The 25,071-nt window shown below is 37.1% G+C and overlaps 3 protein-coding genes across 5 annotated transcripts; all 3 read left to right on the top strand.

Annotated features, from left to right (window-relative positions):
* Positions 1–4,276: 4,276 nt before the first annotated feature.
* On the top strand, positions 4,277–7,916 carry VRN1 (AP2/B3-like transcriptional factor family protein). Of its 2 annotated transcripts, XM_089623147.1 has the most exons (5): positions 4,277–4,697; positions 5,795–6,215; positions 6,294–6,479; positions 6,581–6,780; positions 7,103–7,916. In XM_089623147.1, exons 1-5 carry the CDS (start codon positions 4,638–4,640, stop codon positions 7,421–7,423), a joined length of 1,188 nt encoding a protein of 395 aa, XP_089479273.1. In that variant the 5' UTR covers positions 4,277–4,637; the 3' UTR covers positions 7,424–7,916. The 2 variants fall into 2 exon arrangements, with proteins under 2 accessions (XP_089479273.1, XP_089479272.1); XM_089623146.1 differs by having other exon boundaries at positions 5,795–6,479.
* A 2,185-nt stretch (positions 7,917–10,101) lies between these two features.
* On the top strand, positions 10,102–10,901 carry LOC149387809 (cytochrome b6f complex subunit (petM)). The gene is made up of 2 exons (XM_089621637.1): positions 10,102–10,256; positions 10,344–10,901. The coding sequence occupies exon 2, from the start codon at positions 10,374–10,376 to the stop codon at positions 10,725–10,727; it is 354 nt and encodes a 117-aa protein (XP_089477763.1). The 5' UTR covers positions 10,102–10,256; positions 10,344–10,373; the 3' UTR covers positions 10,728–10,901.
* A 1,929-nt stretch (positions 10,902–12,830) lies between these two features.
* Positions 12,831–23,445, top strand: LOC149387808 (flavonoid-6-hydroxylase-like). Of its 2 annotated transcripts, none has more exons than XM_089621848.1 (3): positions 12,831–13,410; positions 21,088–21,496; positions 22,549–23,445. In XM_089621848.1, exons 1-3 carry the CDS (start codon positions 12,884–12,886, stop codon positions 23,176–23,178), a joined length of 1,566 nt encoding a protein of 521 aa, XP_089477974.1. In that variant the 5' UTR covers positions 12,831–12,883; the 3' UTR covers positions 23,179–23,445. The 2 variants fall into 2 exon arrangements, with proteins under 2 accessions (XP_089477974.1, XP_089477973.1); XM_089621847.1 differs by having other exon boundaries at positions 21,085–21,496.
* The last annotated feature ends 1,626 nt before the right edge of the window (positions 23,446–25,071 follow it).

Here is a 25,071-nt window from a genome sequence, read left to right as displayed (position 1 = left end):
GAGCTTTTGGTTTGAACTAATTTCGACCACCAAACACTGATATTTTGGCCACAAGATTATGATAACTCAATTCTATCCAATTTTTATACTTTTTTCAAAAACTTTTTTAGTTGCCTATAGCTCATCAAATCTTACGGGGTCAAAGACATTGCACTTGATATTCAAAATTGTCGCAAGAATTACTTGGCGGAAAACTCACTATGCTGAGCACGAATGCTAAACAAAATGGAAGCTTTAGACATTGTTTATAAAATAGACTAATTTATTTTAAAGAGAAAATAAGTGAGAGTTGCTGCTTGATAGGTGAGAATTTTAATATATACATATATATAAGCGTGAGTAAGAGTGTTATTTTATTTTGTTTATTTTTGTTGGGTTAATCGGACTCACAATTTTTAATTAATTCAGAGGAATTTGTCAAGTACGTATGATTTCGGGTGATTTCTTTCTTCCCGTGACCACATATTTACATATTTTATTTTACAACACATGAGAACTATTGCTTCTCACGTACTGTAAACTGGTAATGCTATCTGCAAAATAAATAAATAAATAAAATACACACATTGGAAACAAGATTCACTCTGAGTTCAATTATTCACTCTCTTTCTAAAGACATCAAAAGAAAAGACTATTGAGTATTGACTACTCATAGCATGACTGGTTTTAACTTGTAAGTACTTTTACCCGTAAATCTCTCCATATTTTGTGGACTGCAAATAATGTGTTGTATATACGGTGTAACTTTTAACAAATTGAATAATTTATAAATATAAACAAGTAGATGTAGACCTCTGAACACTCATCAACTCATAACACGTCTCTCTCTCTCTCTCTTTCTCTCTCTCTCTCTCTCTCTCTCTCTCTCAGCTCTACGTCCACGAAGAAACTTATTACTTTCTAAACTGAATACAAGAGTTTTTTCAAGTCCATGAAGAAGCTCTGGACTCTACATATAGTCCCTCACAATAACTGAGGAGTGTTATATTTTCCTTCATTAACATTATCAATCTATATATATATATATGTGTAATGATTGAGTGATTAGTTGATCGGAGACTATGGAGGGAGAGACAATATCCGGTGATGACGAGGACGAAGACGACGACAAAACACAGTTTGAGTGACCGCACTCAAGTAGCCCTACAAATATGTAAGTTTTCCATGTTTGTATATTCACTCTATAACTAGTTGTTTTGTTTTTCTTATATATATATATATTTATATATATATATATATATATATATATATATATAATGATATATCATAGTTAGTTGTTTTTCTTATCACTAGGGCTTCAACATATGTTTGTGTGCTTAGTAATTTCTCTTAGGTCATAATCAATGTTTTTTTTCTGTTGGGTACAATAATAATACAAAAATAAATAATTGATTGGCCTTGGCGGTATATGCTTTAAGACTAACTTCCAATCTTTGTGGGATGTTCATTTAATTTTTATAAAGGAGTTATGTGAAGCACATGGTATTTTTTTTTCATTTATCTCTTTCAAGTCTTCTTCTTCTTCTTCTTCTTCTTCTTCTTCTTCTTCCGAATCAATCCCAATTTGTGATACATATTATGGAAACAACATGGATGGTTTCCATTGAAGTGTGTGTTTCCTTATTTCCTTTAGAGGGAAAAAAACGCTTTTAAGGAAATTGGTGTCTTACAAGAATATTTTAGTGGCTGATATATGAGCTTTTGGTTTGAACTAATTTCGACCACCAAACACTGATATTTTGGCCACAAGATTATGATAACTCAATTCTATCCAATTTTTATACTTTTTTCAAAAACTTTTTTAGTTGCCTATAGCTCATCAAATCTTACGGGGTCAAAGACATTGCACTTGATATTCAAAATTGTCGCAAGAATTACTTGGCGGAAAACTCACTATGCTGAGCACGAATGCTAAACAAAATGGAAGCTTTAGACATTGTTTATAAAATAGACTAATTTATTTTAAAGAGAAAATAAGTGAGAGTTGCTGCTTGATAGGTGAGAATTTTAATATATACATATATATAAGCGTGAGTAAGAGTGTTATTTTATTTTGTTTATTTTTGTTGGGTTAATCGGACTCACAATTTTTAATTAATTCAGAGGAATTTGTCAAGTACGTATGATTTCGGGTGATTTCTTTCTTCCCGTGACCACATATTTACATATTTTATTTTACAACACATGAGAACTATTGCTTCTCACGTACTGTAAACTGGTAATGCTATCTGCAAAATAAATAAATAAATAAAATACACACATTGGAAACAAGATTCACTCTGAGTTCAATTATTCACTCTCTTTCTAAAGACATCAAAAGAAAAGACTATTGAGTATTGACTACTCATAGCATGACTGGTTTTAACTTGTAAGTACTTTTACCCGTAAATCTCTCCATATTTTGTGGACTGCAAATAATGTGTTGTATATACGGTGTAACTTTTAACAAATTGAATAATTTATAAATATAAACAAGTAGATGTAGACCTCTGAACACTCATCAACTCATAACACGTCTCTCTCTCTCTCTCAGCTCTACGTCCATGAAGAAACTTATTACTTTCTAAACTGCATACAAGAGTTTTTTCAAGTCCATGAAGAAGCTCTGGACTCTACATATAGTCCCTCACAATAACTGAGGAGTGTTATATTTTCCTTCATTAACATTATCTATCTATCTATATATATATATATATATATATATATATATATATATATATATATGTGTGTGTGTGTAATGACTTAGTGATTAGTTGATCGGAGACTATGGAGGGAGAGACAAATATCCGGTGATGACGAGGACGAAGACGACGACAAAACACAGTTTGAATGATCGCACTCAAGTAACCCTACAAATATGTAAGTTTTCCATGTTTGTATATTCACTCTATAACTAGTTGTTTTGTTTTTCTTATATATATATATATATATATATATATATATATATATATATATATATATATATAATGATATATCATAGTTAGTTGTTTTTCTTATCACTAGGGCTTCAACATATGTTTGTGTGCTTAGTAATTTCTCTTAGGTCATAATCAATGTTTTTTTTCTGTTGGGTACAATAATAATACAAAAATAAATAATTGATTGGCCTTGGCGGTATATGCTTTAAGACTAACTTCCAATCTTTGTGGGATGTTCATTTAATTTTTATAAAGGAGTTATGTGAAGCACATGGTATTTTTTTTCATTTATCTCTTTCAAGTCTTCTTCTTCTTCTTCCGAATCAATCCCAATTTGTGATACATATTGTGGAAACAACATGGATGGTTTCCATTGAAGTGTGTGTTTCCTTATTTCCTTTAGAGGGAAAAAAACGCTTTTAAGGAAATTGGTGTCTTACAAGAATATTTTAGTGGCTGATATATGAGCTTTTGGTTTGAACTAATTTCGACCACCAAACACTGATATTTTGGCCACAAGATTATGATAACTCAATTCTATCCAATTTTTATACTTTTTTCAAAAACTTTTTTAGTTGCCTATAGCTCATCAAATCTTACGGGGTCAAAGACATTGCACTTGATATTCAAAATTGTCGCAAGAATTACTTGGCGGAAAACTCACTATGCTGAGCACGAATGCTAAACAAAATGGAAGCTTTAGACATTGTTTATAAACTAGACTAATTTATTTTAAAGAGAAAATAAGTGAGAGTTGGTGCTTGATAGGTGAGAATTTTAATATATACATATATATAAGCGTGAGTAAGAGTGTTATTTTATTTTGTTTATTTTTGTTGGGTTAATCGGACTCACAATTTTTAATTAATTCAGAGGAATTTGTCAAGTACGTATGATTTCGGGTGATTTCTTTCTTCCCGTGACCACATATTTACATATTTTATGAAATAAGGAAACTATAGATTACATATTAGAATAGTGTAATATACGGATTAAAAAATATTATGAATTACATTAATAGGTCACATTTTTTTAATAATTTTTTTCTTAGACAAAATTAATTAATCCCTAAAGTAATTATGAAATGTTGTCGCAAAAAGTATTCCATAATGGTTTGAAATACGTATCATAATTAGACGTACTACCAAAATTTGACGTAAACAAGAAAAATAAGTGAAAATTAATATGAAATTTCCGAGTCACGAATGAGTGGTGTCGGGATCCGAGAAAAAAAAAATTGAGTGGACTCGGGGCGAGTTGGACTCAGTATCGACTCGTTCTAGTTTAGGACCTTTTAGGTCAAGTTGGGGCTGAGTTGGGTGCACTATATATACTTAAAAAAAAAAAAAAAAAACATCACTCAACATCCTTTAAAAAAAAAAAAAAATTCCATTTCTATATGAAAAACAAACAAAATGGTGTTTGGTTGTGTTGTTTGACTCTGCAAAGAGCAAAAGGCAGTGAAAGAGGAAAAAAGAAAAGAGAGAAAGGGTTTTCACTCAGATCTGAGCGCTTTGGAGAGACGATTCAGAGACCATACCGCTCTCTCTCTACATCGTCTTCTTCGTCTCAAATGCTCTCTGAGCTTCGCAGTTTTCATGGCTGATTTGCCTCTCTGTGAAATTCTGTTCTTTTGAGTTTTCCTTTTACCTCGACAATAATTATACACCACGAGAGAGAGAGAGAGAGAGAGAGAGAGAGAGAGAATTCGTAATCATAATGCCGAGACCTTATTTTCACAAATTGATCGTCTCTTCCATTATCAGAGCCAAACATCTGGTATGTTTTTATTTTTTATTTATTGTAGTCATCTCTTTAATTTTTTTCGTCAATTTAGTTAGATTCGTGTTAAAATTTGCTTACATGTCTGGTTTCTGAAAACAATCGGTACGAGTTTTTTATTTTGATTTTGATTATGAGTTTTTGTTTTCATAGATTTCTGGTTTCGTTTACCTTTTTAATTTACGATAGAGGTTCGTTCATATATATTCACAAGATTCTCTATTTTTTCTTGTTCGTTTCTTGATTATGCTTCGATGTGTGTACTTGGAATGATATTTTGGACATACTTATGAAAAAAAAAAGAGAACGAAAAACTGGGAACGATTGTTCCTTCGTAGGTATTAAAAAAACCCTAGTCGACATAAAATTTGGTCGTAGGAGATTAGAATTTAGGTGAAGAGCTGATTTCAAAAGGAAAGTCTGAGATTTTTCAGTGTCGAGTACGAGGATATTGAAAATCAGATGAAATAGTTTCTTAAAAAAAAAAAAATCAGATGAAATGCTTTGATTGGTCTTTCAATTTTTTGATTTCTGTTTGCTCGTTGGATTTCACTAGTTCTAGATGAAACCTTTTTTGGGCAAGTATTTTGTCAAGAAAATGTTCTTATGGTGATATTTTCTAAGAGAGAATACTGATGTTAGGCTGAGTAAATTATGCTAATTCAGTTTCAAATTTGTATTCCTTAGAAACTGTGACTATCTTTATCCTTGTATATTGGGCGTGGAAACTCGAGACGTTTGTTGCCACAACTTGGCTTTTAAAATCAAGTCAACACGAAATATGTTTTAGATTATAGTCCAGCTCTGGATGTGTAAGTTGAGGATTTTGTCCTCATTTGATATCTACGTATGATCATTGTACACATCCATTGGGGTAATCTTTGAAATTAGATCATGAACCTAACGTCACACTTTGTCGATTTATTTTCATGTTGACCCTCTCTTGAAATTGTTTCTTTTACCGGATTTTGAACTACAAGGTCCCTGTGATTCCGATTAGTATAACTCTTCTAAGAATCCATGTTAATTTTTCTGTTAATAAAAGGTGGATTGTTCAGTGTCTGTATTGCTAATTATCATCATGATTTTTGCAGCGAATTCCAGAAAACTTTGTCAAAAAATTCAGGGATGAGCTCTCAACAGTTGCTACATTCAATGTTGCCGATGGTCATGTTTGGCGTGTAGGATTAAAGAAAGTAGACAACAGAATCTGTTTTCACGACGGTTGGCAGGATTTCGTGGAACGCTATGGCATCCGGGGTGGGTACCTCTTGATATTCAGATACGAAGGGAATTCGTCTTTCAATGTTTATGTATTTAACGTAATGGCATCGGAGATCAACTATCAATCCAACGCTCTAAACAGTCCACAAGCTGCTATTTATGGCAGCAGATATCAGATGTTCGAAGAAATGCAAGACGATGAGTCTGATGAAGGTTTGTCTGCTCCGCGTATGACCTCTGGTCCATTGAAAAGTAAGCTTTTCGGTGAGCGAGCAGAGCAACTGACCTCAGGCAAGGTTTTCAACCCTCCATCACTACAGAATTTGTTCAATGGGTCTAAACTAAACTGCGTAAATTGGGGCAATGAAGGGAATTTGCATCAGGCTAAGGGTAGTACTGGTAATTATCAAGCTGAAAACCAACAAACCCCTCCCAATATGAGTGTTCAGTTTAATGTTATGGAGCATAAGAGGTCTGCGGAGGAATCCAAGTTACACAACCCTGAGGAGTCTTATCCGAAAGCTAAAAAATCTGGGAGGAAGAAGAGAAAAATGGGTAGGTTTGCTATACCAAACCTGTTTAATGCTTCATCGTCCTCGAATTCATTTTTTTTTTTTTTACTTCAATAATATATAAATTCGTGTGTGGTTGCGCAGATGGACAAGAGTCTTCCATTAGGCCAGACGAAGAAGTTGACCCTCGATTTCGGTTCTACGAAAGCGCTTCTGCCCGAAAGAGGACTGTGACAGCCGAAGAAAGAGAAAGGGCTATAAATACCGCCAAGACTTTCGAGCCTTCGAACCCGTTTTGCAGGGTCGTCCTTCGACCTTCGTATCTATACAGAGGGTGCATAATGGTGAGCAGTCATTTGAAATAATGCTGTTTCTGTATCTGTTCAAAGAGCTTAGCTTTATCATAAAATTTCCCATCTTTACAAATGAAATCCGAAACTTTTTCTGACAAATTGTGACAAAGTAATTACATTGTTTCAACTTCAGATAACTTAACCCACTTCAGATAACTTAACCCACATTTGTCATTTCCGAGTCCTAACTTTTAATTTTAAGACCATATGACAAAAGTATAAATCGTCTATAGATTTATCTCCAAAGATTTTTTGTTTTTTTGTTTTCATTTGCACACACAACCTCATGTGTTCCTTCTTAATTTTTGTGCAGTACTTACCATCTTGCTTTGCGGAGAAGAACCTAAGCGGTGTTTCCGGGTTCATCAAGCTTCAGTCCTCAGACGGGCGTCAATGGCCGGTTCGGTGCCTTTACAGAGGAGGTAGAGCCAAACTGAGCCAGGGCTGGTACGAATTTACATTGGAGAACAACTTGGGAGAAGGAGATGTTTGTGTCTTTGAAATGCTCAAAACAAGAGAGATCGTTCTGAAAGTTACATTTTTCCGTGTTCTCGACGAAGTTGGACGAGGAATGATGGTCGAACCCCCACCGCAACATCACCCGGTCAGCCACGGTAGGCTAATTAGAAACTAGTGGGTCCCGACCCGTTTATCTGTGAAGAAAAAAAAAAAGTGGTGGCAAATGGTGGATCGGATGATCCTTTTATTTTAGATAGAGATCTGATTTGTTGATGTGGAGTCTTGATGCTCATATTCTCTCCAGATTGACTTGATAGCTTCTTTTTTTTTTTTGCCTCTTTTTTTTTTTTGGGTGTCAATGGTCTGGATATAAATTTTTGTTGATCATTCCTAGGGTGTAAATAAGTTGTGCAATCTAGTTATCAACTGGACTAAGATGATCCAGCAAAAAAGAAAAAGAAAAAAAAAGGGGGACCAAGATGATTGCTTCTAACCTCGCTCTGGGTCTTGTCTCTCGGGTCTTCCTAGATTTATGGGGTTTTTAAGTTATCAGTTCATATGCCAGATAGGATTAAAATTGCATTGTATCTCTATATTTGTCAGTTTTAGAGACATGATTAGTGGCTTGCTCTTTTGTTGTGCATTTGAAATCCGATGTTTTCATCATATCTTATCATACTATGAGCCCTTTGGTCAATTGATTCTTTTAAGAAGAGAATGAATTGAATTCGTTAAATGTTGCTTCTTCTTATACGAAGGTGGGGATAGTGGACGCCTACAAAAGCAAGAAGAAGAGATTTTTAGGTTTTCAAGAGGCGTATATAGTTGAAACTTGAAAGACACGCAGGCTGGTCAAGTATTTTTTATTACTTCAATTTGTAGAGTTTTACTCGTAAAAAGAAAAAGAAAGAAGACGTCAGATACACCCTAATGGTCCTACATTTGTATTGTATAAGATTCTTTGCATTGGGTGCCAAGTAAATTTAAAACTATAGTAAAGACAAGAAAAGAAAGTTATGATTGAAGAATAACTACTTGGTCGACTCAGCATGACGTTCTATGCATGAGCCAGCCCCATCTCGTTAGGTTTTTTTGTTTTTCTTTTTCTCTGTCGCGAACAGTCAACTACTATCATTTGATAAGTTTTTTTTTTTCAATTTTCTATCAAAAACTTAATTTGGCTAAAAATACTAATAAGTCACTTGTACATATACAATTTTACTTTCAACATGATATTAACAATTGACATCTATTTTTTTACATAGATATCAATAATTGACGTAAATTGTTGAGAGTAAAATTGTATTTATACAAGTGGTTTAGTAGTACTTTTAATCAAATTAAACTTTTGATGAGATATTAAAAAAAAAATTATCAACATTGAATATGTTTATCTTGTACATGTTTCATGTAACATAATATAATGGGAGAACGAGGTTGGGTCACACTACATTGAATATTCTAGGTAATGGTTTCACAATATTGTTGTAAATAAAGTTGTTAAGCAACAAGAAGATTAAGTAGGTGGTGTGTGTCTCAAATTTATTGGAAGTTTTTTTTTGGTTTCCCCTCAAACAACAAAGATCACAACCAAAAGCAAGGCACGACACACTTGGAAAGATCAACTGAGACGGGCGTCAACAAATCATCATCGGCAACATGCACCAGGAGCTACATATGAAAATATAAAAATAGAAGAATAAAACTCGTATACATTTTCCCTACTTTAGATCATCTCCAACCGAACTAAAAAATCACCCCTATAGTTTTAGAATGGGAACGAACAATACCATGTCATATACAACACGATATTGTTCACATTGCAAAAATGTTTACATAATTACTCTTTTGACCTTTAATTTTATGGGCGTTGTAGCTATCTAGACAAATTCAAATTTGATTTTAAAGAACTAGCTAACGTTTCGTTTATTTTAGTGAATTAGCAATTTACTGTCATTTACCAAAATTAACACATGAAAATGTAGGGACAATCATGTAAAATACTATCTAAGTAATGAGGTCACGTGGTCTAATTGGCTAGAATTTAAACATATTTAAAACGTTGAATAAATTGCAAATCCAACGTTTCAATTGGCCTAGTCCGTATAATTTTTCTAATTTTATTTATTTATACTAATGGCCATACATTTTAAAAAGTATTTTATATTTGCCCTCAAATAATTTTTTTTTTAAATCATGGGCTGAAAAAAAAAATTGACTATAAAAATAGATTAAAAAGAATATTAAGGAGATGTACATTGCACACACTGCTCTTAGAATCAACAATCCATTTTTGACCTTTAAAAAAAAAAATCCATTTTTGTCCTGGACAACTTAATTCCACAAACAAATGTTATTGCGGATTTGCGTAACTACTTAAATATAGATGCCGAATTCCCTAAACAACTCATGTTTCAAATGACTCGCGAGCTAAATATCTGGACAAAAATGCTCGTTGAGGTTATTATTAATACCTTCATAAACCTTAAATTGTAGCTTCGTTTTTCGCAAAATATTTATTTTCCTCTTATCGTCGTGGGAACATACAAGCACCATAATAAACTCACTCCTATTTTGGCAGCCGAAGAAGAGAGTTGAGAAGCGAGAAAGAAACGAAGGATAACAAAGGAAATGAATTATTCCTGAAATAAGAATAAGAAGCCAAGTATTCAAAGAATTGTTTTTGAAAATAAGATTGCTTGGGTAATTTTGAGAATATAATCTCGATTAACCATTCATTTTAGGCCGTAAAGCGGGCTTCTGATGAAGAGGCTCACAAAGGCCCATTACAATGCATTACTCACAAATATGACAAGTGGCTTAGCTTTGTTTTGCATTCTCTGGTGAGTCTTTCAAAAAAAAAAAAAAAAAAAAAAAAAAAATCAAATCTATCTCTGAAGCCTGAGCCAACCATACTTATTTCTCACCTTATCCACTGCACTTATAAACTTTATACCATCCACAAACAAAACATCACTCAATACACAAAACCACAGAAAGAAAAACAGGTAATAACTAATTTTCTCATCACAGCTTTATCACTACCATTCTCTTTTCTCTTCGAGACTCAATTTTGTTATAATTTTATTTTTCAGGGGAAGAAATCAAACAAAACCTAACCGACCATGGCAACAGTCTCTTCTTCACAACCCGCCCTATCGACGGTCGCTTCTCCGGCCATCGCCGGCCCGAGAATGGCGGGGCCGCCGAGGAAAGTGCGATTCCTGACGGGACTGAACTCCTTCGCCGGACTTAAGGCAAGCAACGGCGTGGCTTCGCTCGGAGCTCCGGTCTCCGCCGAGCAATCGTTCGCGAAGATCGCGAGCTCGCTGAGATCTCCGAGCGGCGGAGCGACGTGCAACGCCGCCGCGGAGATCTTCAGGATCGCCGCCATAATGAACGGCCTCACGCTCGTCGGCGTCGCCGTAGGCTTCGTGCTCCTCAGGATGGAAGCCATTGTTGAGGAATCTGATGCGTAGATTCGGAATCGCGAAAAAGCGTTCATTTTGTTGATCATGTTGTTGGTAAAAGTAAAGTTTGGTCTTTCTTCTTCTCTTTCCCTTCTATATATAATAATTGATAATGATTAATTCTACAATTTGATGTAGATGATACTGGTTAATTAATAATTTTCTAGTCGTTTTTATATTGTTTTTTCAACTTGATTTATTTTCTGGAGTATGAAATGGATTTGAGTAGCAAATAGTAATTTTAGATTCTAGTTATGAAGATTATGTACAAACAGAATGAAAAAAAGGCTTATTTAGTATACTTTGATTTTCTAATTGCCATGTAATTCTACTTCATTAACTCATTCATTCGACTCTCAATGACATTGACAGGCTTAGGTTCAATTCATGATTTCAGTTTGATTATTTTTAAGTAATGTCTGATCAACTGATCATAATCATCTGCAAAGAGAGAAAATACACAACTACATGCACAAAGATAATGATAGGAGTAGTAATCATTTGTGTGGTTTTTACATGGAAAAGAAATCGGAAGTTAGAATGAACTAATAATGTAAATTTAAAAAGTATTCTAAGGCTATAATAGTGTGGTAGCTAGGCGCTAGCCACACGTCAGTGGTGGGCATATCCTTATACACTTAACATATCTACTTAAGTCAATATTAAAAATATATATATATATATATACACACACACACATGTATATATATATATATATATATATATATATATATATATATTATACATTGAAAATCATTTTGGTAACAAAAAGTACACATTGCTATGCTAACTTAGTTTCTAGATACGGTAACCTTTATATTTTATTGCATGCATAGTACGTAATTAGTGTGTTACTTGGTAGAAACAGTGTTGCAGCTGTTTTCTGATTTTAATTAGCTGTTATTCTCAATCGTATGATTTTTTTCAGTAATATAGAATTTTTCTTTAAAAGGAAATGTTATATATTAATTTAATAATGTTAAAGAAAAATTTTATATAAATTTAAGAGGAAAATATGCCCATTTGTTCTTAGTTCCCAGAAAAAATTATACATAAAGATTTGATATAGCATGAATAAGTACAAACTCAAAAATATTTATTCATAATTCCAAGAGTGATGAGTTGATTCGCATAAACTTACGAATTACATTAATATACTAGACATTAGCTTCTTGAATATTGGAGAAATAATATATAAATCCATATTTCTAATGACTATTTTATTACTTTGTTTGTGATTTGGTTTGATGCCAATGATTAGTATAAGCATTTAACCAATGGTAATAGTACATCTTTAAATTTTAGTTTCATACTTTTTGTAAGAAAAAAAAATATGAAGAATATGTTTGAAATAACTCTAACAACTCTCAATTAAGATTATAATTTAATTATAAATCTAAAAAAAAAAGTCTAACTCATATCTAACTCTTTGCGCATACGATCTTTTCATAATTTGAGTTATTACCTTGATTAGTTATTTGATAATGATGCCAAAATTTTAAGATATAAGGTGTAAATAAATCATATATACCTAACACTCGAAATATATATATATATATATATATATATAAAATATATATTTATATTTTTTTATTCTAGTCCGAGTCCTCCACCATTTCGTCATATATAAGGATTATTACCAATTAGTGGCATCAAATCAAATCACTAACCATCAAAGTAATAAAATTAGTCATTAGAAATAATAATTAAGACCCTATGCCTTTTTATGATGTACTCTACATTGATTAACCCACTAATTCGATTAAAAGTCTATTTGAGGATCATTGTTATTAAAAATAGACACACATTTTAAAATTTAATTAAAATTTCAGTTTTTTTTTCAAAATTCGAATGTATTGTATTTTTAATCAACCACCACATATGATTGTACTAAATTTATTAAAAATGATTGTCTATATATATTATTAATGATTATTAATTATGTATTTTATTTTAGATAAGAAGAGAACTTCCATTTTTATCTCATTAGTCAAAACTCTATCCGAGTTTCTTTTATAAATTGTTATATGACATGATTGCGTGAGAAGATAGGACACTACTTGCTTTACGTATCACTAGTGTTATTATATTATATAATTTCCATTCAATCACAAACACACACTAAAAGATATAGTAATACTTTGAGAAAAAAAGAAAAAAAAAACATGGCTTTCTTCTCGTTTTCCCTATTCGATCTCTTTATCATTGGAATACCATTAATCGCATATATCATCTATGCCATATCACTACTTGCCAAAAAACGAAACGAGAGCTCGAATAAGAACCCGCCGGAGCCACCGGGGTGGCGGCCAATACTGGGCCACCTCCACCTCCTCGCCGGACCGACCCTCCCACACCGAACCCTCGCCGCCATCGCCGACGACCACGGCCCAGTCTTCGCCCTCCGCCTCGGCTCCCGCCGCGCGCTCGTCGTCAGCGACCGGAGCGCCGCCGCGGAATGCTTCTCCGACGACTGGGTCTTCTCCTCCCGGCCTCGTATGACCGCTGCGCTGCACATGGGGTACGACCAGGCCATGTTCGGCCTTGCTCCGGCCGGAGACTACTGGCGGCGCGTCCGCAAGCTCGCCGTCGCCGAGCTCCTCTCGCCGCGCCGACTCGACCAGCACGGCGGAGGCCGGCGAGCTGAGATAGCCCGGTTAATTCGGGAGCTCCACCGCGAGCAGAGACAGAGGTATGTTATACGAAGATATTAATTTTCTTTATATCTTCAGATATTTTTAATTCAGCTCTTATATTAACACTAACTTTTATACGGAGAAGTGATCTGTAGCCAATTTTTATGTGTGTGTTTCAATAATAATAATAATAAAAAACAAATTATTATGTAGTATAAATAAATAAACACTTATAAAAGGTTGTGTTTTAACATAATTAAGTGTAATAATAATGATTAGCGATATTGATATTGACAGTTAATTATGTTAGCAAAATTACAAATAATATTGATGTAAATAAAAGACAAATTGCATGCAAGGAAAAATTACACGTAAATAATATTAAGGAAAACCGGCTAAACCTTGAACCGGAAAACACAAAACAGATCGAAAAAGTCGAGACCCGTTGGACGGTTTCCTTGAAGTTTTTTATCGCCCTCCCATGGATGCTAGGACACGTGAGCGAAAGCCTCCCAGGATACAACGACTTGCAGAGACAAGTTGAGCACCAACCACTTGACTCTCTCGGCGAACTTGAACCTGAGCGAACACTACCACCACGATAAAAGAAAAGAAATATTTTCTGGGAGAGAGGGGGCTCGGAACAGTGGGGAAAACTAATTGGATTTTTATTTCTCTCTGTATTTTCCGTGTACTGAATGAGAGCTTAAACTTCACTTATATAGGCGAAGGCTGTGAGGTTTGAAACTTCAAAAACGTTGAGCTCGTTGAGCTCGTCTAGTCGAGCTCGTCCGACTTAGAATGACTGTCACCAGTTCGCCTGGTCGAGCTCGTCCAGTACGTCTGGTCGAGCTCATCCAGTTCACCTAGTCGAGCTCGCCCCTAGTCGAGCTGATCCAGTTCGACCTCGCTTGTCAAGCTGATCCAGTTCGACCTCGCTTGTCGAGCTGACTCAGTTCGACCTCGCTTGTCGAGCTGACCCGGTCGAGCTGAAATGACTGTCACTTCGTCCAGCTCGACCTATCTAGTCGAGCTGAATGACTTCGTCAGTTCGTCCAGCTCGACCTATCTAGTCGAGCTGAAATGACTTCGTCAGTTCGTCTAGCTCGTCCTATCTAGTCGAGCTGAATGACTTCGTCAGTTCGTCTAGCTCGTCCTATCTAGTCGAGCTGAATAGCTTCGTCAGTTCGTCCAGCTCGACCCAGCTCGTCAATTTCTCATTCAACTTAGGTCCGATTTTGGCAAACAAAATCAACCATCCACATGTTAATAAATAATATTTATTAACTTTATTCCAACAATCCCCCACATGAATGAAATTGAGACGACAATTATAAAAGACACGACTCGATGTGGTGATAGATTCTACGGTCAATACCAGTATAGGATAGGTAGGTAAAGCCTTTGAACCTTACCTCGGAAAGATATGCCATCTTTACTGACCACTCAGTAGACACGATGTCCTTGAACTGTTAGCCGTTTTGTATAAACGATAAACATATCCCCCACTGATATCTCTCTGACACAGGTTCTGTTCTCATGGTTATGTTCATTTTGGCCCTGAACATCAGCCTGGTTCTGCAAGAGTTTCTAAAGAATTAAGCCCAATTAATTCTCCTTCGAAGCGGCCCCACTTCTCTCTCACATAGGTGATTCTTTTGTCAAGAGTAATCCCGCATTACTAGAATCATTAAAAGCTCTAAGCTTAACCTCGTACGGGAGTCACTGTTTAATATATAGGAATAGCACTAGGGGTTTTCCCCCACAGTGACCTCACAAAGCCATTGAGAGAAGTTGTCTAATGGTATTATGTCGTCGACGTATATGTCTAGACTTACCATTATACATCACATTATGTGCCCTACCAATAGCAGATTGGTTATCACAATATACACATATTGCAGGCATCGGTTTTGTCCAATTAGGAATATCCTCCACAAAGTTCCTTAGCCATTCGACTTCTTCCCCACATTTATCCAATGCAACAAACTCAGATTCCATCGTGGATCTCGTTATCACAGTTTGTTTGGAGGATTTCCAAGATATGACTGCACCTCCCAGAGTGAATACATAACCACTCGTGGCTTTTGAATCTTGAATATCAGATATCCAACTTGCATCAGTGTAACCTTCAATTACTTTAGGATATCTCGTATAGTGTAGACCATAATCACGAGTGAATCGTAGATACCTCAAAACTCTAACGATTGCTTTCCAGTGTTCAGCACTTGGATTACTCGTATATCGAGCTAGTCTACTCACGGTGTAAGCTAAATCCGGTCTCGTGCAACTCATCAAGTACATGAGACTGCCTATCACTCTAGCATATTCAATTTGAGAGATGCTTTCACCTTTATTCTTAGACAAGTGTTGACTTATGTCTATGGGAGTTCTCGAGACTCCATAATCGTCATTTCCAAACTTGTCTAGAATTTTATCAACGTAGTGTGTTTGATCCAGTACAATCCCATTGGGTGTTCGGGTAATCTTGATCCCCATAATTACATCAGCAATTCCCAGATCTTTCATATCGAACCTTGAGTTCAATATATCTTTTGTGGATTGGACCATACGATCATTACTCCCCACTATGAGCATGTCATCTACATATAAACACAGAATCACATATCTATGTTCAGCGGTTTTAATGTACACACATTTGTCACACTCGTTGATTTTAAATCCATTTGACATCATGACTTTGTCAAATTTCTCATGCCATTGCTTTGGGGCTTGTTTAAGGCCATAAAGCGACTTGACTAGTTTACAGACTTTCTTTTATTGTCCAGGTGCGATACAACCCTCAGGTTGATTCATATAGATCTCTTCTTCGAGATCTCCATTAAGAAATGCTGTTTTTACATCCATTTGATGAATTTCAAGATTGCGTAATGCAGCAACGGCAATTATCAATCTAATAGAAGTTATTCTCGTCACGGGAGAATAAGTATCAAAGTAATCAACACCATCTTGTTGTTTATACCCTTTGATTACTAGTCGAGCTTTATACTTATCAATTGAGCCATCGCCTTTCATCTTCCTCGTAAAGATCCACCTAGATCCAAGCGTTTTACTTCCAGGAGGAAGATCAACCAACTCCCAAGTGTGGTTTTGCATGATAGAGTCTATTTCACTTCTTATGGCTTCTTTCCATAAGTGACCCTCAACAGAGTTCACGGCCTCTTTATAATTTAGAGGTGGAGCCTCCAGCATATAGGTGAAAAAATCAGAACCAAATGATTTTTCTACCCTCGCTCGCTTGCTTCGTCTAAGTCCCTCAGACTCTATCTCTTCGTCGGACTCTTCATCATTACCTTGAGTTATTTCCTCAATATCCTCAAGAAAATGGTTTGATGATCTCGGTTCATCTTCCTTAGACTTATAAGGAAATACATGTTCAAAGAACGAAGCATTTTTAGATTCCATAATCGAATCATTGTGTATATCGGGGTTTTTCGAGTCATACACAAGGAATCTATATGCATTACTATGGTGTGCATACCCAATGAAGATACAATCTACAGTTTTTGGTTCTATCTTCATTTTCTTAGGGGCGGGAGCCATTACTTTAGCCAAGCACCCCCACATTCGCAAGTATTTATAGGAAGGTTTCTTTCCTATAAATAGCTCATACGGAGACTTATCCTCCTTCTTTCGGGGTATCTTGTTCATAAGATAATTTGCAGACAAGATCGCTTCCCCCCACATTGCTTGGGGTAACCCAGAACTTAACAACATCGCATTCATCATCTCCTTGAGAGTGCGATTCTTACGTTCGGCCACGCCGTTTGATTGAGGAGAATAAGGTGGAGTGACTTCGTGAATAATACCATGTTGTGCACAAAAGGCACCAAAAGGTTCAACATATTCACCTCTTCGATCACTTCGCACTTTCTTAATCTTCTTATTAAGTTGATTCTCAACTTCCAATTTGTATATAACAAATTTCTCAATTGCTTCATCTTTGCTTTGAAGCAAATATACGTAACAAAATTTTGTACAATCATCAATAAAAGTCACAAAATATTTATTACCACCTCTCGTGGGCATGAACTTTAAATCACATATATCGGTATGGATTAAGTCGAGAGATTCATTACTTCTTTCAACACTATGAAAGGATGTTCTTGTGAGTTTTGCTTCAACACAAATTTCACATTTATGATTTGAGTCAATATTAAACTTTGGAATACATTCCAAATTAATCAACTTTCTCAGTGTGTCATAATTTACATGACCTAGTCTACCATGCCATAAATTAGATGACTCAATCATATACGAGGAAGAAGAAGCTTTATTAATATCTTTTGCCTTGATGGCCATTGCATTCATTTTGATCATGCCATTCTTGACATAGCCCTTGCCCACATACATGCCATTCTTAGACAATACAAGCTTTTGAGACTCTAAAACCATCCTAAACCCATGGTTACCTAGCACAATCCCAGAAATCAGATTCTTCCTCATATCAGGCACGTAGAACACCTTGGTGAGCTTCAATTCCTTCCCAGAGGTCATCTTCAAGAAGACTTCACCTTCCCCCTTGACTTCAGAGGTGGCAGAGTTGCCCATAAACAACCTCTCTCCATCTCCAGGTAGCTCAAGGGTGGAGAATGAGTTCTTATCAGTGCAGATGTGGCGGGTTGCTCCAGTGTCCAGCCACCACTCCTTCGGGTTTGAGTCAACCATGTTGACCTCGGAGACCACAGCGACGAGGAGGTCATTATCATCCTCCACAACATTGGCCTCCTTGTTCTTCTTCGACTTTCTACAATCGACAGCTCGGTGACCGACCTTGTTGCAATTGTAGCATTTACCAACAATCTTTTGTTGGCCCTTCTTCTTGAACGTCCCACTCTTGACTCCAAGCTTGTGGGCGTGCTTCTTCCCCTTCGAGTTCTCGCCATGTTCTACGACGTTAGCTCGCTCGGAGACGGTTCTAAGTCTCCTATCGGATCCTCGGTTGTCTTCCTCGATTGGGAGGCGAACAACCAAGTCCTCAAGACTCATCTCCTTTCGCTTGTGCTTAAGGTAGTTCTTGAACTCCTTCCACCCCGGTGGTAACTTCTCTATCACGAAGGCAACTTGGAAAGACTCGCTAATGGTCATTCCCTCGGCTTGAACCTCATGGAAAATGAGTTGAAGCTCTTGGACTTGACTCACAACGGTCTTTGTGTCCACCATCTTGTACTCAAGGAAGCGACCCACAATATACTTCTTTGAGCCCGCATCCTCGGTTTTGTACTTGCGATCCAACGAATCTCATAGCTCTTTAGAAGATACTTTAGAGCTATACACGTTGTATAAAGAGTCGGCGAGACAATTTAACACGTGGTTTCGACAAAGATAGTCGGATTCGTTCCACCCCACATAGGCCCGAAGCACTTGTGGGTCGGCTTCACCCTCTCGAGGAGTGGCCGGAGGATCTTCGGTTAAAAACCGTGCAAGTCCGATGGTTGTCAAAAAGAAAACCATCTTTTGTTGTCACCTTTTGAAGTTGAGTCCGTCAAACTTCCCAGGCCTCTTGGCCGGCATCACCGTAGGAGGCCCTCGAGCCACGCCCATGTTTGAACCATCTAGGCCCAAACCCGCCATAGGTTGAACAAGACCCGCGGGTCCATTCCCGGCCGTAGCCGCCATCGAGCCTTGTCCCAGAACCACGGGAATATGGCCGATGTTGATCTGGTTTGGCGGGGTGTTCACCACGGAGGGGTTGTCTCCAAAGTTCCCTACAACATTCAAATTCATCGAGTCGTTGTCATTCACGTTAGTCATATTTTTCTACAAAAGAAAATTCACAAGTCAGTAATCTTCAAACAAATCGGAAACAAAAAACTGGAAATCCGATTATATCCTTTCCACGCAACCTGTCTTAAACTTAGGGATAAAAAGCTTCAAGATTGTTAGCAAAATTACAAATAATATTGATGTAAATAAAAGATAAATTGCATGCAAGGAAAAATTACACGTAAATAATATTAAGGAAAACCGGCTAAACCTTGAACCGGAAAACACAAAACAGATCGAAAAAGTCGAGGCCCGTTGGACGGTTTCCTTGAAACTTTTTATCGCCCTCCCACGGATGCTAAGACACGTGAGCGAAAGCCTCCCAGGATACAACGACTTGCAGAGACAAGTTGAGCACCAACCACTTGACTCTCTCGGCGAACTTGAACCTGAGCGAACACTACCACCACGACAAAAGAAAAGAAATATTTTCTGGGAGAGAGGGAGCTCGGAACAGTGGGGAAAACTAATTGGATTTTTATTTCTCTCTGTATGTTCCGTGTACTGAATGAGAGCTTAAACTTCACTTATATAGGCGAAGGCTGTGAGGTTTGAAACTTCAAAAACGTACAGCCATAAAGGCATTAATGCATATTATTACACCCAGTAAATACACTGTTTCAAACCTATGCAGAGCGTCCAACGTTTTCAGCATTAATGGCACAGCCATAATGCGCACTTAAAGCTCAAAACCGTAGGCTTTAAATCGTCCCTTCGTCTGGTCGAGCTCTTCGAGTTCGTCCAGTCGAGCTCGTTGAGCTCGTCTAGTCGAGCTCGTCCGACTTAGAATGACTGTCACCAGTTCGCCTGGTCGAGCTCGTCCAGTACGTCTGGTCGAGCTCGTCCAGTACGTCTGGTCGAGCTCATCCAGTTCACCTGGTCGAGCTCGCCTCCAGTCGAGCTCGTCCAGTTCGCCTGGTCGAGCTCGCCCAAGTCGAGCTCGTCCCAGTCGAACTGGAATAACGTTGTCACTTCAGTACGTTGGCCTTGCATTTGTCGAGCTGGAATGACTTCGACAATTCTTCCAGATCGACCTCGCCTAGTCGAGCTGGTTCAGTTCGACCTCGCTAGTCGAGCTGATCCAGTTCGACCTCGCTTGTCAAGCTGATCCAGTTCGACCTCGCTTGTCGAGCTGACTCAGTTCGACCTCGCTTGTCGAGCTGACCCGGTCGAGCTGAAATGACTGTCACTTCGTCCAGCTCGACCTATCTAGTCGAGCTGAATGACTTCGTCAGTTCGTCCAGCTCGACCTATCTAGTCGAGCTGAAATGACTTCGTCAGTTCGTCTAGCTCGTCCTATCTAATCGAGCTGAATGACTTTGTCAGTTCGTCTAGCTCGTCCTATCTAGTCGAGCTGAATGACTTCGTCAGTTCGTCCAGCTCGACTCAACTCGTCAATTTCTCATTCAACTTAGGTCCGATTTTGGCAAACAAAATCAACCATCCACATGTTAATAAATAATATTTATTAACTTTATTCCAACAAATTATCCATTTAAAATGAATGGACAACTCAAAAACATGGGAATGTGCAGAAATATTTTTAGGGTAAAGTTCAAATAGGGGCTATAGGTAAATGCCCCGTAATTGTTTAAGCAAAAAAGAAATTGTTTGAATTACTTTAATAGCTGCACTGAATTCATAGACAAACACACTATATATGGACTTCGTAGTCCATTTAAAACAAATTTATGCTAAAAAATCAACAAAATGCAGGACTAATATATGTTACTTGAAAAAGAAATTACGCTTCTCAAAAAAAAAAAAAAAAAAATCACAAACCAAAAATTACAGTTTTTTTGTTTTGTTTTGTTATGACTTATGATTGTATTATCAAGTAAAAGTGTAAAGGACATGTTATTAATGTCATAATTCATAATTTAATCTTAATTTAGCTTTTGTCCCTAATAATTGATTCCGTAATTTGTTTTACCCGCGCGCATTAGTGGAACGGTGGTGAACATGAGCAAATGGTTCAGCGAGGTGACGATGGCAACGACAACTAAGATGCTCGCAGGGGATCGGTGCGGTGAGAGTCGAAACCAGAGATGGGTGTTTGGGCGGTTCATGGCGGCGATGGGTGTTTTCATGGCCAGGGATTACGTGCCCGGGATCATTGGCTGGGCCGTCGACTGGACTGTGAGAGGGCGGCGGTGCGTGGCGGAGATGAAGGACACCGGGGCCGAGATCGACGGACTTCTGACGGAGTGGGTGGCGGAGCACCGGAGAAAGGGAAGGCAGGGAGTTGATGATGATGATTTCTTGGATGTTATGCTTCGTGCTTTGGAAGCTGATCACCATCGGATCTTCACTCGTCAGTTCCAACCTGACACTGTTCTTAAAGCCACTTGCTTGGTCAGCTCTCTCTCTCTCTCTCTCTCTCTCTCTCCGTACAAGGCGTCAAAAGTTGCACTGGAATTTGATTAAAAAAATATATTCTCAATTTCTAAGGAGATGCGTAAGAAAAAAAAATTATTGAAGGGACACGCCGTATGAAAAAATTATATAATTGGGCTAAAGTGTAAAAGTTGATAAAAATTTTAATTTTCGAAAGTTCAATAGGCATCACGGAAGTTAATTTTTTAACTATATTTTTACGTTTTTAAATTATTATTTAGCCGACTTTTGATAAATAACGGTTATAACAATTTACATTATTATTTATAATTATTTATACAAAAGTTGATTATTTATCAAATATTTACTAAAGATTGGGGTCAAGCGGCTATATAGCCAAATAGAACTTAAGCTTTTGCAAAATAGTTATAGTTTGTCAACTATAAACAAACTAGTCTAAGTAAGATTAATCTAGGTTGGATTAATTTAATCTCAACGAACTATAAAGACAGAATGTAAGCTTTATGAAGGCTGAATTAAAATTAATCGAGGCAGGATTAAAAGTAATAGTACTCTCAATTGACTATTTTGCTATGCCTAATAAAATTATGGTTATTTTGCAAAAATCATAGTTTGAATTAGCTACTTCGTACCATTTTTCCTAAAGATTGACTAAATAACGAACTATATATATATATATATATATATATATATATATATATATATATATCTACTGAAAAAATAGTTAAAACATAATTCTACCAAATAGGCGATCAAGTTTTTAGAATAAAATACAATAGATTTTGGTCCAAATTTTTAAAATGATTATAGCTGTAGTCTTTTTCATAAACGGTGTGATAGTATGAAAAATAATGCAATCGAGTAACCACGTGGGACTTTTTTTTGTTTTCTTGTTCACATTTCCTTACTTCGTGTATATGTTTATTACATTTGTTTTGCACTGAGGTATACCATTGGCTAACTCAAGCTTTCTCGTGTTGTTTACACACACACACACAGTACAATGAAATCACTCTTAATGATCATGGAAATGCTTGTTCCTCCAGCAGAGCTTGATATTGGGAAGCAACGACACCACGGCGGTGACGCTGACGTGGACGCTGTCCCTGCTCCTCAACCACCCCAACGCTCTCCAGCGAGTCCGTGCCGAGCTGGACGCCCAAGTGGGCCCCGGCCGCCAGGTGGACGAGGCCGACGTGAAGAGCCTTCCCTACCTCCGAGCCGTGGTCAAGGAGACCATGCGGGCCCACCCGAGCCTGCCTCTCTCGGCCCCGCGCGAGGCCGCCGCGGACTGCCACGTGGCGGGGTACCGCGTCCCGGCTGGCACGCGGCTCATCGTCAACCTCTGGAAGATCCACCGGGACCCGCGAGTGTGGGCCGACCCGGACGAGTTCAGGCCCGAGAGGTTTCTCGGGGATAATAAGGAGGGGATGGGCTATAAGGGGACGGGTTTTGAGTACATGCCGTTTGGTGCCGGGAGGAGGGTTTGCCCCGGGATCGGGTTCGCGTTGTCGGTGGTGCACTTGACTCTGGCTCGGCTCGTCCACGGGTTCGAGGTCGAGACCGTGGATGGCGGGCCCGTTGACATGACCGAGAGCCCCGGGCTCGCATGTGCCAAGGCTACCCCACTCGAGGTCAAGCTCACCCCGAGGCTTCCTCCCGAGATTTACGGCGCTTAATTCGGTGCAAAACAAGTGAAAATTTTAATTATGTGTTTAAATTTTCTCACAAGTCTTTATACAAGATCACTGTGGTTTCTTGTGAATTAGTTACAAGAAAAAGTGCAACTTATGGTAAAAATGAAAAAACCTATAGCTACCGGATTAAGTATACTCAGAAAGATAGTAATAACCTGCATGCTACCATTTTTCATGGAACCCGTACGTTTTCTTGTAAGATAAAAATAACTTCAATGATTGCAGTTCTTAATAATTTATGTTTAAAAACACATAATCTCATTAAAATAATTTAGTTTCAATCATAATAACCTGTTAAATGAATTTTAATCAAGGTATTGCAATTCTTAAACGGGAATGATTTTCATCAGCGGTCAGTGGACCGCTAAGGGCCTCACATCCTCTCTCACATCACTGCTCATTTTTATCAAAATTACGATTGATTAATCAAGGTATTGATTAATTAGGATCGATGTTATCAAAATTAGAGACGTTTCAAAATTAAATGAAATTTCAAAATTAATTAGAATTTAGTCAACGTTTCATATATATTTAAAATCTAATCACATTTGATGATGCGATCTCATTAATCAGATAATATCTTATATATTATTGTCCCTAGTATTTTCGTACGTTAATTTTAGTTTATGACGGTAAATGACTAATTTACTAAAATCAACGAAACGTTGACTAGTTTTAAGTTTAAATTTTGCTAGATAGCTAGAATGTTCCTTTTTTTTTTATTTCACTTGTACTGCTTCTTCTTTTTCCCTTTCAATCATTTCACATCCAGCAATAAAAGCTATCCCAAACTATTTCTATTTTCCACCTTGACAAAAGATAAATTTATAGTGGAAAGAAAAACAAATAGAAAATTTAGGGATTAAATTATCATTTTTTTATCTCTTTAACCACAAAGCACGAAAATAATAAATAAATTAACTCTCATCATGAATTATTGAGTTATAACACGTCTGAGAAATTTTTTTGAGAGACGACGCACAAAGAGAGAGAACATCGACGTGTGTGTATGTATGATCACTCTTCTTCTGTTTCGTTTTTTGCTCCCTAAAATCGTCGTCTCATTGTAGAACTTCATTTCAGGTATGCTTCTCTCTATTTCACTCTCAATCACCACCTTTCGATTCAATTTTTTAGGTAAGTGTGGTTCGTTTTCCGTTTCTTGATTCGGATCGCGGGTTATGGGGCTTCCCAGATTTCTCTTTAGAGTCGATCGTTATTTAGTTTAGCGAGAAAGACTTAAATCTAATGGGAAATTGAAGCGATAAGGATGAAGAGATCTAAGGTTGATTACAGTTTATGTAAATCGAATACCGGTTCGTTGCTTAATTACCTTTGTGGATGAAGCTAGTTTTTTTTTTTTTTTTTTTAGTAGGGGCACTATCGGCCAAGATTACATGATATATTAGCAGTACAAAGCGCAGGTGGCACTTTCGGCCAAGATTACATAGTAGGTGGCACTATTGGCCAATATTACATACTTATTAGAATAAATCTTAGGGGGCATGCATTTTTGCATCCCATGGGGGCTTGAACCCATGACCTCTCCGTCGAGATGAGTGTGAGATTACCGCTAGACCAAGCTAGTTACCACGTGGATGAAGCTAGCGAGTTCGATTACTTTCAAGTTTCATATAATTCGTTTTTTAAGTCACTATATCACAAATATATGTCATGATCGCCAATTTGTATTACAATTTAGGGGATTTTCTTCATTGTATGGCAACTAGCCAATAGCCTTCTAGCAAATTTCGAATAGTTCTGTAATCCCTCATGATTTTCTTTTTACAGTCTAGGAAACCATGTTCAAAGCTTCCTTTGTGCACCGTCACTTGTGTTTGAGAAGAGTTCTTTGTATATCCAATACCGTCCATG

This window comes from Urtica dioica, chromosome 8 (genome assembly GCF_054948205.1).
Source record: "Urtica dioica subsp. dioica isolate 48M chromosome 8, U.dioica_male_clone48M_v1_H2, whole genome shotgun sequence".
NCBI lineage: Eukaryota > Viridiplantae > Streptophyta > Magnoliopsida > Rosales > Urticaceae > Urtica > Urtica dioica.
The sequence above is the reverse complement of the archived record's forward strand: the minus strand, read 5'-3'. Positions and strand labels throughout refer to the sequence as shown.